At 36.3% G+C, this 11,296-nt stretch overlaps 3 protein-coding genes across 8 annotated transcripts; 2 read left to right on the forward strand and 1 right to left on the reverse strand.

The window, feature by feature from the left end:
• The first annotated feature begins 716 nt into the window (after nucleotides 1–716).
• LOC118349836 (transcription termination factor MTERF6, chloroplastic/mitochondrial-like) lies at nucleotides 717–2,744 on the forward strand. 3 transcript variants are annotated; one of them, XM_035695502.1, is made up of 2 exons: nucleotides 717–2,108; nucleotides 2,499–2,744. In XM_035695502.1, exon 1 carries the CDS (start codon nucleotides 905–907, stop codon nucleotides 2,072–2,074), a length of 1,170 nt encoding a protein of 389 aa, XP_035551395.1. In that variant the 5' UTR covers nucleotides 717–904; the 3' UTR covers nucleotides 2,075–2,108; nucleotides 2,499–2,744. The 3 variants fall into 3 exon arrangements, with proteins under 3 accessions (XP_035551395.1, XP_035551396.1, XP_035551397.1); XM_035695503.1 differs by having other exon boundaries at nucleotides 2,546–2,744; XM_035695504.1 differs by lacking the exon at nucleotides 2,499–2,744 and adding an exon at nucleotides 2,313–2,463.
• A 3,509-nt stretch (nucleotides 2,745–6,253) lies between these two features.
• Nucleotides 6,254–9,621, forward strand: LOC108984905. 4 transcript variants are annotated; one of them, XM_035682743.1, is made up of 2 exons: nucleotides 6,254–7,662; nucleotides 9,215–9,621. In XM_035682743.1, exon 1 carries the CDS (start codon nucleotides 6,459–6,461, stop codon nucleotides 7,626–7,628), a length of 1,170 nt encoding a protein of 389 aa, XP_035538636.1. In that variant the 5' UTR covers nucleotides 6,254–6,458; the 3' UTR covers nucleotides 7,629–7,662; nucleotides 9,215–9,621. The 4 variants fall into 4 exon arrangements, with proteins under 4 accessions (XP_035538636.1, XP_035538638.1, XP_035538637.1 ...); XM_035682745.1 differs by lacking the exon at nucleotides 9,215–9,621 and adding an exon at nucleotides 8,355–9,132; XM_035682744.1 differs by lacking the exon at nucleotides 9,215–9,621 and adding an exon at nucleotides 8,051–8,302.
• Nucleotides 9,622–9,646: 25 nt separating this feature from the next.
• LOC108984909 (F-box protein At1g22220-like) lies at nucleotides 9,647–11,057 on the reverse strand. The gene has a single exon (XM_018957010.2). It carries the CDS (start codon nucleotides 10,940–10,942, stop codon nucleotides 9,893–9,895), a length of 1,050 nt encoding a protein of 349 aa, XP_018812555.1. The 5' UTR covers nucleotides 10,943–11,057; the 3' UTR covers nucleotides 9,647–9,892.
• Between the last annotated feature and the right edge of the window lie 239 nt (nucleotides 11,058–11,296).

Here is an 11,296-nt window from a genome sequence, read left to right on the forward strand (position 1 = left end):
GCTTGAAAGGAGAAGGCGGTCAAAGGTCAACTCTTGGCAACGGCTACGATAAACCTTGCAGATTATGGAGTTATCAAAGAAACCATAACCATAAGTGCTCAAGTGAACTGCAAGCAGAGCTTCAAACACTAGATGGACGAGATCTACCACTTGTTCATGCGAAGAGGAGCAGAGATGGATGAGACACCCACGGGGATAGCCACAAGAATATGACGACGCAGAGCTCTTCCAGACCCAAAGATGATGAAGACGACGATCTCTTCTTTCTTCCAGACCCAAAATAGCATACTTTTCTTCTAGAGCCAGTTGCGATCTCTTCTTCTTCTTAATTCTCCCTCCTTTTCGTTTCATCTGTATTATTTTTATCGTTTTTCTTTTTTAATGATATATCGGCTGACGTGGTTTCCCGATTCCCCCACGGTTTCATGAGGCGGTTGTCCGTAGCAAAACTGTTTGTGAAAATGCACACAAACGGATTCAGAAGTTGGATGTAGATATTTAAGCCCAATTCAGTTAGCTCAAGAAAGGAAAAGTCAAGTTTGGCCCAGTAAATTAGGCCCGTTAATTTTGGTCCCTTGTTCAAGCGGATTCATGGGATGGGGCAAAGCCTTGTGGAGCCGGATTTTGAATCGATAACATGTTGATTGAGGCCCAGCCCATCTCAACAACAACTCGAGTTAAAGACAGAGCTCTGAAAATGGCGCGGCGGTGTCGGCTCCAAAACCCTAATGCCAACGAAGTGGTTCGTCTTAGTATGGAGGGAACAGCTTATCGGGGGTCGCATTGCTGTAGAAGTGAGAGGTAAGCTTGGATTGTTCGAGTTCTAAATACTACAATTTTACTATTAGGTGCCTATAATTTATTCCGCGACACTCCCTTCACTAAAGAATTGATAGGAGTAGAGATGAGACTAATGAGAATCTGCAAAAGCCTTGTCTCACTCTCTCTAGAAAACCCTCTGCCGCATCTCCACGAAACCCCAACTCTCTCCTGCTTAATCTCTGTGTTATATTTCTCCTCCTCAAAACCCAAGAAATCAACATCCACTGTAACAGTCCTGGACTACTTGATCAATCAGCACCAATTCTCGCCTGAAGCTGCTCTGAAAGCTTCATCAACCTTTACTTACCTGAGAAATCCAGAAAAGGCGGATTCCGTTCTTTCGTTCTTCAAGGAGAGCGGTTTCTCCCAGACCCATATCGAGCAAGTGGTTAAGAGAATGCCCAAGGTTCTCTCTGCCAGACTTGCCGTTACCATCAAACCCATAATCAAAATTTTCCAGGACTCGGGCTTTGCACGCAACGACATTGCGGAGATTGTATGCGGTGACCCGTGGATTCTTACTCGGAGTGCCGGTAATCAGATTGGACCCTCAATTTTGGTGTTGAAGAGTATTCTGAATTCCAATGAAGACATCGTTAGGGTCTTAAAGTCTTCAGGGTGGTTTTTGAATCATGATTTGAATAAGACTATGATGCCCAATATTGAATTTCTGAAGCGTTGTGAAATTAGTTCTTCGCAGATCGTTACATATTTGTTTAATTTCCCGAGGTTTTTTCTGCTTAAGCCGGAGAGCATTCAGGCTTTCGTTAAAAAGGTTGATGGAATGGGGTTTGATAGAAAGTCTAAGATGTTTCTTTGTGCCATTCGGACAGTGAGTTCAATGTCAGAAAGGAATTGGGAGCTCAAGTTGGAATTTTTCCGAAGTTTGGGGTTTTCGGAAAAAGATATTCTTGATGTGTTTAGGAGGAAGCCTCAGGTTTTTGCTATATCCGAGAGGAAAATTAAGGACGTAACTGGGCTCCTGTTTAGCGCTCGGAACGTAGATATCTCTTATATTGTTGACCATCCAGAATTGCTTATTAGCAGCGTTGAGCGCAGGTTAAAACCCCGTCTACGAGTTTTGGACACTCTGGAAAAGAAAAATGTGCTTAATAGGAAACCTTGTTTAACTACTGTCTGCCGAATGGCCGAGCAGAAGTTCTTAAACAAATTTGTACTTCCTTATTCAAAAGAACTCGCGGAGTTAAATGAGGCTGGTGGGGGTTCATATTCAATTGGATGCGTACAATGATGAGCATCTTCAGGAGGGCGCTATTCAAATCAATGTATGATCTTTGATGCCTTGGCTAATTCATTTATTAATGCTTTTAATTGGCATGCATGGCGAGTTCAGTTTTGGAAGAGCCATAACTAAAATTTAGAATCATTTTTTGTTTATCGGTAAAACAACAAAGATTAGAATGATGATGTGTAATTAGGTATCCTCTATTAAGGAGATAACTTTCATATTCTCTTTTGGTCAATTTCAGTTATAAATAGATGCATAATTTTCTGCAATTTCTTCAATATGGGCCCTATGTTCAAACAGAGCTATCGCTGCATGAGGAGGGCGTCTATATAGTTGGTTACTTTAAACGTTATTTCATTTTATTTTGTCTGCGTCTTTCTCTATGATTTTTATATAAAAAAATGTCACCAAATGAAATGTACTGCAGGATGCAAAATTTTCTTATTTATATGATGCCATATATGTATGGTGCAGAAGATTCATTATTCATGCGACCCCTATAGCGAGCATTGAACTGAAGCACAGGGTGTATACACATTTAGAAAATTCAATTATCATTTGCTGTATGAATAGATGCTGGTGAGCAGTTTTGAGAGGTTGTGGCTTTATTATGAGCAAACGCACAAGAAATAAGAAAATACACTAGTCTTGAAGTTACAATTTGGGCACTTTCACGAGGAAGATCAATTTTCAATTGTTTGATATTTAATGTTTTTTTCTTGTAGGATTATAGAGGATTACAACGTTGAAGAAATTAATAGGAAAGAGTAATAATTAAAGGAAATAATTATTACATTCTATGATTTCTATTCCAAGTCTTTGCATTATTTAGGTTCATAGGACCATTTTGTCAAAGAGAAGTGGATCTGCCAATGCACTCAATGGCTCTTTAACAAAAGTAACTGAAATTAACAAGGCCTAATTAATTTGAATTTCAAGCAACTTTCTTTCAGCTAAATATAAATATAAAATGATGGGAATCCGTTTGCAAATATGGTCAAAAGCAATACACTGAATAAATTATTATAATTCAGGAAAAATAAAAATAAAAACTAAACTAAACTTCGCCTAACCGTTGCATAAAGCTGATGATGTCTTGGAATCTTTGTGGCGTTTAAGCAATTAATAGGAAAAAGTAATAATTAAAGGAAATAACGTGCTTCAATTATCACATCGCCAATCCCAGTTTAACCCATTTTGCATTCATTATTCACAATTAAGCCTAGTTTAGATTGAGAAACGATCTCATCTCATCTCATCTCATTTCATTTTTTTATTATAATTTTTCTAAATTTTAAAATAATAATTATATTAAAAATAATATTTTAATAATATTTTATTCAACTAATTTAAAACAATTTAATCTCGATTCACTATCTAAACAATGACTAAATGAACCAATATTCTTTGTTCATTGCCTTCCTCGATTTTTGGCTTTAGAGCACTCTCAATGGCTCTTGTAAAATATATATTTTTTTAAATATAAAGAAAGATGGCTAAAAGTCAATTCCATTAGATCATCTATTCTATTTCTATTATACATTTAGTTACAATAAATTCTCTACATGTAGAGGTAACTATTCATTCATCTAAACATTTTTTTTATTGTTTCTCTCTCATTTAACCTATTTTCTTCTTATCTTATTTTCATTTTAACCATTTTATCACTTTTGCACAGGCCTTACTCTATAATCTTTCATCTACTCTCTAACACTTCGTTTATAGTCCATTCGACTTTTATGCATGCAGAAATTTTGATATTGTTAATAATAAAGACAAGTATTTTTTTATCGTTTTACTCTTCTTTGTAAGTAATTTAAAATATTACATTATACATAAAGAAACATTGCAAATATCAAAACATATAATGTATAGAGAAATGTTTGAAATATATGTTGTGTAGAGAATAAAATATTTGAAAAAAACAAAAAAGATTAAAAAGTATAATATTTAAATGATATGAAGAAAAAATAGATAAGTTGATGTATAACATATTGTAAAAGTCAATATGTAAAATAGAAAAAATGAGTTTTAGTAATGTATTATAAAATATAGGATAAATAAGCGATTGAGAATACTCTAAATATATATATATATATATATATATATATCTCCTATATCTTAAAAGCATCTATCCTCATATGAACAGTAAGATGAAGAACAGTAATGAATAGTATTTTTTTTTTACATTTTTTATTTTGCATATACCCTTATGTAACTGACTATTATTACAATTGTGCCCTTTTAGGTTTTCAGTTTTACAAAAAATGCACAATTGTTTTTTGAAAATGTTAGTCTTCCTGCTGTCTCCTTTTGAATTTCTTTTTATATTTATTTTTATTTGGTAATTAAAGATATATTTTTTAATGATGTTGTCTATTTAAAAAAATAATATTAAAAAATGTTAAAAAAATGCATGTGAAAAAAAGCAAAAAAAAAAAAAAAACATGAAATACACTAGTGAGAGCCCTCAACAAATCAGCGATCGCTGTAAAGCCACTCTTTTTTGTTTTTTAAATTGCAATCAATGAATAGTATCTCTTGTTATGGATAACGCTAGCTATGTGTTTCATGTATATATTTATAGAGAATAGTCCAAATTAAATTAGAAAAAGCTAGCTAGCATATAATTATGTATATCATGTGGTGACGATTAAATCATGCATCTAGCATGCACGTAATTGGTGAGTGAAACCAAATTATTTATTTCATATTGTATTATTACTTGATCTCTATCTTATTTACATTTATATCATTTCTATCATGCACTGTAGATCGTCATTTGCAGCGTCGATCGGTTTATTAATCTGACCTATATTACACGACTCACTAATCTTATTTATATTCGACTCTTTTATTGAATAAACAAATTTGGATTCATCAACTTTTAGTTACTACATACCGAACGATATTATAAGCATGCTGCCATGCATATATTGGACAATTATATTTGATTGTAACTTCAACATGCATTATTATTATTATGTTGCTTATAAACTTGATAGTATTTATGTAAGAAATTGTGTTTATAAATTTAGTGATTTTAAATATGCAACTCTCATGAACTTGTCAATTGAATGGTGATTTTGTATGTTGGCCAATTTATATAAATTATGGTGTTTTAAATTTTAATCAGGTGTTGTTCAAAATCTAATTTTAAATAGCTTTTATTTAATTAGTAAATTGTTACTATTATATGCTTTTGCAAAGAGATTTTATTTTTGTATAGATTTTTGTTTGTCCCTCCAACTAGACGCTATGTACAAGGGGCACATATGTGCACGTAGCCTATTTACTAGTATATCTTCCTATATCTTAAAAGCATGTATAACGTGAACAGTCATGAACAATGATTACTGTTCACGTTAAAGTGTAATGAACAGTAATTATTGTTCATGTTAAAAGCCAACAGTAATGAACATTGATTGAAAAAATTAAAATTTGAGACTTTAAATCTCAGCCTTTCATCTTGAATCTCCATAATTGATCAAACAGTAGAGGTTAAAATATTAAAAATAAACAAACTTAAAATATATAATTCAAATATAAATTCAAATTTAATTTATAAAATATTAATCTTTAACCATTAAATTAAAAATAGAGTTTTGTTAAATATTTTTAAGAGAATAAAATTATATAAATAATTAGAATTTTTAATATAATTTAAATTTCATAATATTCCTAATTAATTAAAATCTTTTAGATAAAATGATTTTTTTAGTACTCCCCGAGTCATTTAGTAGTGTGGTTAAATTTTACAATTCATATATTTTGTTAAGAAAACTATTGCTAGAATATCTAAAATCTTTTAATTTTCATATTACTGTAACATTTTGTTATCATTATGATGCTTGTTAAATTTTTTTTTTTACTCCTGTACATTAAATTATTGACTAATTGATTTAATTAAAAAAATATATTATTTTTACATTTTATTAATATTAGTCACTAGAAATACGTGCATTGCACGTCTCACTGCTAGTATATTTATATTTAAGCCCAATTCAGTTAGCTCAAGAAAGGAAAAGTCAAGTTTGGCCCAGTAAATTAGGCCCGTTAATTTTGGTCCTTTGTTCCAGCGGATTCATTCGCCTTGTGGAGCCGGATTTTGAATCGATAACATGTTGATTGAGGCCCAGCCCATCTCAACAACAACTCGAGTTAAAGACAGGGCTCTGAAAATGGCGCTGCGGTGACGGCTCCAAAACCCTAATGCCGACGAAGTGGTTCGTCTTAGTATGAGGGAACAGCTTATCGGGCGTCGCATTGCTGTAAATGTAAGAGGTAAGCTTGGATTGTTTGAGTTCTAAATACTACAATTTTACTATCAGATGCCTATGATTTCTTCTTCAACACTCCCTTCACTAAAGAATTGATAGGAGTAGAGATGAGACTAATAAGAATCTGTAAAAGCCTTGTCTCACTCTCTCTAGAAAACCCTCTGCCGCATCTCCACGAAACCCCAACTCTCTCCTGCTTAATCTCTGTGTTATATTTCTCCTCCTCTAAACCCAAGAAATCAACATCCACTGTAACAGTCCTGGACTACTTGATCAATCAGCACCAATTCTCGCCTGAAGCTGCTCTGAAAGCTTCATCAACCTTTACTTACCTGAGAAATCCAGAAAAGGCGGATTCCGTTCTTTCGTTCTTCAAGGAGAGCGGTTTCTCCCAGACCCATATCGAGCAAGTGGTTAAGATAATACCCAAGGTTCTCTCTGCCAAACTTGCCGTTACCATCAAACCCAAAATCAAAATTTTCCAGGACTCGGGCTTTGCACCCGACGACATTGCGGAGATTGTATCCGGTGACCCGTGGATTCTTACTCGGAGTCCAGGTAATGAGATTGGACCCTCAATTTTGGTGTTGAAGAGTATTCTGGATTCCAATGAAGACATCGTTAGGGTCTTAAAGTCTTCAGGGTGGTTTTTGAATCATGATTTGAATAAGACTATGATGCCCAATATTGAATTTCTGAAGCGTTGTGGAATTAGTTCTTCGCAGATCGTTAAATATTTGTTTAATTTCCCTAGGTTTTTTCTGCTTAAGCCGGAGAGCATTCAGGCTTTCGTTAAAAAGGTTGATGGAATGGGGTTTGATAGAAAGTCTAAGATGTTTCTTTCTGCCATTCGGACAGTGAGTTCAATGTCAGAAAGGAATTGGGAGCTCAAGTTGGAACTTTTCCGAAGTTTGGGGTTTTCAGAAAAAGATATTCTTGATGTGTTTAGGAGGGCGCCTCAGGTTTTTGCTATATCCGAGAGGAAAATTAAGGAGGTAACTGGGCTCCTGTTTAGCTCTCGGAAGATAGATATCTCGTATATTGTTGACCATCCAGAATTGCTTATTTGCAGCGTTGAGCACAGGTTAAAACCCCGTCTACGAGTTTTGGAGATTCTGGAAAAGAAAAATGTGCTTAATAGGAAACCTCGTTTAACTACTGTCTGCCGAATGCCCGAGGAGAAGTTCTTAAACAAATTTGTACTTCCTTATTCAAAAGAACTCGCGGAGGTAAATGAGGCTGGTGGGAGTTCATACACAATTGGATGCATACAATGATGAGCATCGTCAGGAGGGAGTTATTCAAATCAATGTATGATCTTTGATGTCTTGGCTAATTCATTTACTTTTGCTTATAATTGGCATGCATGGCGAGTTCAGTTTTGGAAGAGCTATATCAAAAAGTTAGAATCATTTTTGTTGATCGGTAAACAACAAAGATTAGAATGATGATGTGTAATTAGGTATCCTCTTTTGAGGAGATAACTTTCATATTCTCTTTTGGTCAATTTCAGTTTTAAATAGATGCTTAGTTTTCTGCAATTTCTTCAATATGGACCCTATGTTCAAATAGAGCTATCGCTGCATGAGGAGGGCGTCTATATAGTTGGTTACTTTATACGTTATTTCATTTTATTTTGCCTGCATTTGTCTCTATGATTTTTATATAAAACAATTTCACCAAATGAAATGTACTGCAGGATGCAAAATTTTCTTATTTATATGATGCCATATGTAAGGTGCAGAAGATTCATTATTCACGTGACCCCTATAGCGAGCATTGAACTGAAGGACAGGGTGCATACACATTTAGAAAGCCCATTAATTTACTTATCATTTGCTGTATGAATAGATGCTGGTGAGCAGTTTTGAGAGGTTGTGGCTTTATTATGAGCAAACACACAAGAATTAAGAAAATACACTAGTCTTGAAGTTTCAATTTGTGCACTTTCACGAGGAAGAGCAATTTTCAATTGTTTTATATTTAATGCTTTTTTCTTGTAGGATTATAGAGGATTACATCGTGGCAACTAGGCGAACTGTTCTTGTAATGAATGAGATCTCCTCTAACTAGGGATGATTCTTTTGCGAAATCGTTCTCATTCTTCTGTCCTGATATACTTCTATGTTTCTGTTCAAAGGTGATCCATCTTCCGTACAAGTTGGATTGTTCCTTCATTTCCCCCTTGCCATCATTATCTTACTACCTTAACGATATCTCAAATGGCTTGTGTTCTATTACCATTACAACCTTGACTCAATCGGGACCATATGCACCAAATTTTGGGAGTAATATCTACACTGCTGGAGGGATAGATAGAAGGTGTATGATGAATATAGAAAGAAATTCCTTGTAAAAATCAAATCTCATTGGGATGAACTCTGTTAATTTTGATATCCAGTTCGATATCAGAACCAATATTTGGTCCTTAAAGTTTCAACTAGGTTGGATATTTGTTCCCTCATTCAAGTCCAAATGTTTGCAGCCTTCATCTTAATCTCTCCTGCTTGTCGTCCCTTAGGCTTCACTGGTAGTGTATGGAGTCCGAGAGCATTAGTTGTAGTGTACTCCTTGTACGTTGGAGCTCAGCTCATCCATATTGTTTCATCTCAATTATTTGCATATCACTGCCTTCTCTAATTGGAAGGCCATACATTCCAAATTATGCATTTGGACGTGGCTAATACACCAGTTTGTATATATTTGCATTATTTTGATTGCTGGAATTAGTTAATATCTTCCCTCCTTCTCAGTGTGTTCCCAGTGGTGCTTCACTCGTGACTCCCCGCTTTTTATTTATAAAATGCCTTCTTGTCTTACAAGATATCACTGCCACATGTTTGTTTATCTGATTTTGGTTCAGGATATGAAAGCCTCTTCATCCTCATGTGCAAGATAACTTCATTTGTATGTCAACAAATGCTTCCTTGATGCTAAGCAAGCAAATACGCAGTGTATTGAACTCCTTGGACTTCCTCCTTAGTCCGTTTCTTATGGGAAAAATAGAAGGTGACATTTGAGTTAATGACCGAGGGATGGGCTCTCCTTCAGTCAACTTGTATGCAAACTCTGTCTTCCTTCAGATTCTATTGTTAATGTTGGGCATGTGATCCATTGGGGTAGTTGGTAGGAATCTTCCCCATTCAAATTAGGAAAGAGACGTGGGTGGGTGGGTCTCAAGACTCTCAAACCCTCGTGGGGTCCTACTCCAACCACACCTGCTGGGGGCAAACTAAGTCTCATCAACTACCTTCTTTATTCAGACACAGATAAAAATTGCGAGGGATTGAATCCATTTTGATGAAAAGCAGTGGGGAAGTCTTCATTTCTAACAAAAGGATACACGCATTTACAACTGTTAAGACTCTAGTTTTCACCAAAGGAAACGAACATATATAAGAAAGACCAGAAACAAAGACTTTGATCTTCCTTCCTAATTTATCATCTCTATCGTACTACTTAATTTGTTATATTTTTATTTATTTAGTTATCAACAAAACGTCGATTGCATTGCTCGTTTGAAAATTCTAAAAAATAAAAATTAAAAGGAGTTCATTTCCAAGAGGTAGCCACGAGTATTAAGCAGATATTGGACAGCCTCTCCGTACACCCCTCCCCTGAAAGCCTCCAAAGCCAATTCAGCATCCATCTTGTCCACCTCATCTTCCTCCACCGTCTTGTTTGAACTCGTGGGCCTTACCATCACAAGTGTCGCGCCGTCCATCCATGCTCCTCCTTTCAGCTCCAGCTTCTGCATGTGTCTCATTCTCATCCTCACGCTCGGCACCGTTGTCCTGCCTCCATTATTTCTCTCCCAACCCCCCTCCCCCTCCGCCTCCGCCTCTCCGCCCACCAACCCATCCTGCACCGCCGCCATTCCCTCCGTGTTGTCGCTTACCTGCGGCTCCGCTCCCTCCGCAAACTCTCTTAGCCCCTCCTTGTCCATCACCACCGTCCCCTCTCCTTCCCTGTCTTTCAAAACCACCCTCTCCAACTCGCCGTGCTCCTTAACCACCTCCCTCAGCAAATAGTGCCTTGCCGACGCCGCTATCAATGCGCTTATTGTCCATACCACTCTCAGCTTCAGCCCTCCCGCGAAGTCCACGTCGAAGAAGTCAGCTGGTATCCGCGTCATCGGCGACTGCGAAGTTCGTATTTCGCGAAACCCGAAGATAATGCAGCTCCTGAGAGTACTCCCGAACTCAGCCCTCCACATGACGACGGCTTTTTTCTCCAGCTTGAGGCCGCCGGACGGGAGCTCGATCTCGAGGTTTTTGATCTTCTCGAACCCGCGGAGGATTTGGGCGGGCGAGTTCAGAAGGGAAGGGGTCTGGATCGGGTGGGGCTTGGGCAACAGGAGGTTGTGCAAGGACTTGAGGATCGATCGGAGGAAGGTGAGGAGAGCCGCGTCGGTGTTGCCAGATTCAGCAGAAACGACACGGTCGACTTTCAGCAGGAGCGACTCGGTATGAGGGACGAGCGAATTGAATCGTTTGGAGACTGCCCGGCAGCGGATCAGGGTCTTGATGTCGGAGATGGAGTTGAAGATGAAGAGGACGAGCGCGTCAGGGATTCGATCGAATCCGTCCATTTTTTTATATGGGTCAGAAAGCTGCCTTCAGAGATTGGAAACGTAGAAAGAAACGTTTGTGTGTTCTGTTTTAGCCTTTTAAGTAGCGGGACTTGGGAGACGAGAGATCAGAGTAATATCGGATAATTAATTTTTACTATTAGAATTTAGATCTAACTATGAATTTTATCAAAAAAAAAAAACCTATGAATTGGAATTTTTTTTAGAGTTTGACCGAATTCTAGAATGAAAAAAAAAAGACTTATAAAATAATTTTTTTTAACATTTATTAAATCTTATTTTATCGTAATTATTAAATATTTAATACTATTTAAAGATTTAAAATAATTCCAATAAAAAATATGCAAATAATAA

The sequence above is a fragment of the Juglans regia genome, chromosome 11 (genome assembly GCF_001411555.2).
Source record: "Juglans regia cultivar Chandler chromosome 11, Walnut 2.0, whole genome shotgun sequence".
In the NCBI taxonomy this organism is placed as follows: domain Eukaryota; kingdom Viridiplantae; phylum Streptophyta; class Magnoliopsida; order Fagales; family Juglandaceae; genus Juglans; species Juglans regia.

Excerpts from the sequence above, each read along its gene's own strand:
- LOC118349836 (XM_035695502.1), top strand. The coding sequence starts at position 905 with ATGAGACTAATGAGAATCTGCAAAAGCCTTGTCTCACTCTCTCTAGAA.
- LOC108984905 (XM_035682743.1), top strand. The coding sequence starts at position 6,459 with ATGAGACTAATAAGAATCTGTAAAAGCCTTGTCTCACTCTCTCTAGAA.
- LOC108984909 (XM_018957010.2), bottom strand. The coding sequence starts at position 10,942 with ATGGACGGATTCGATCGAATCCCTGACGCGCTCGTCCTCTTCATCTTC.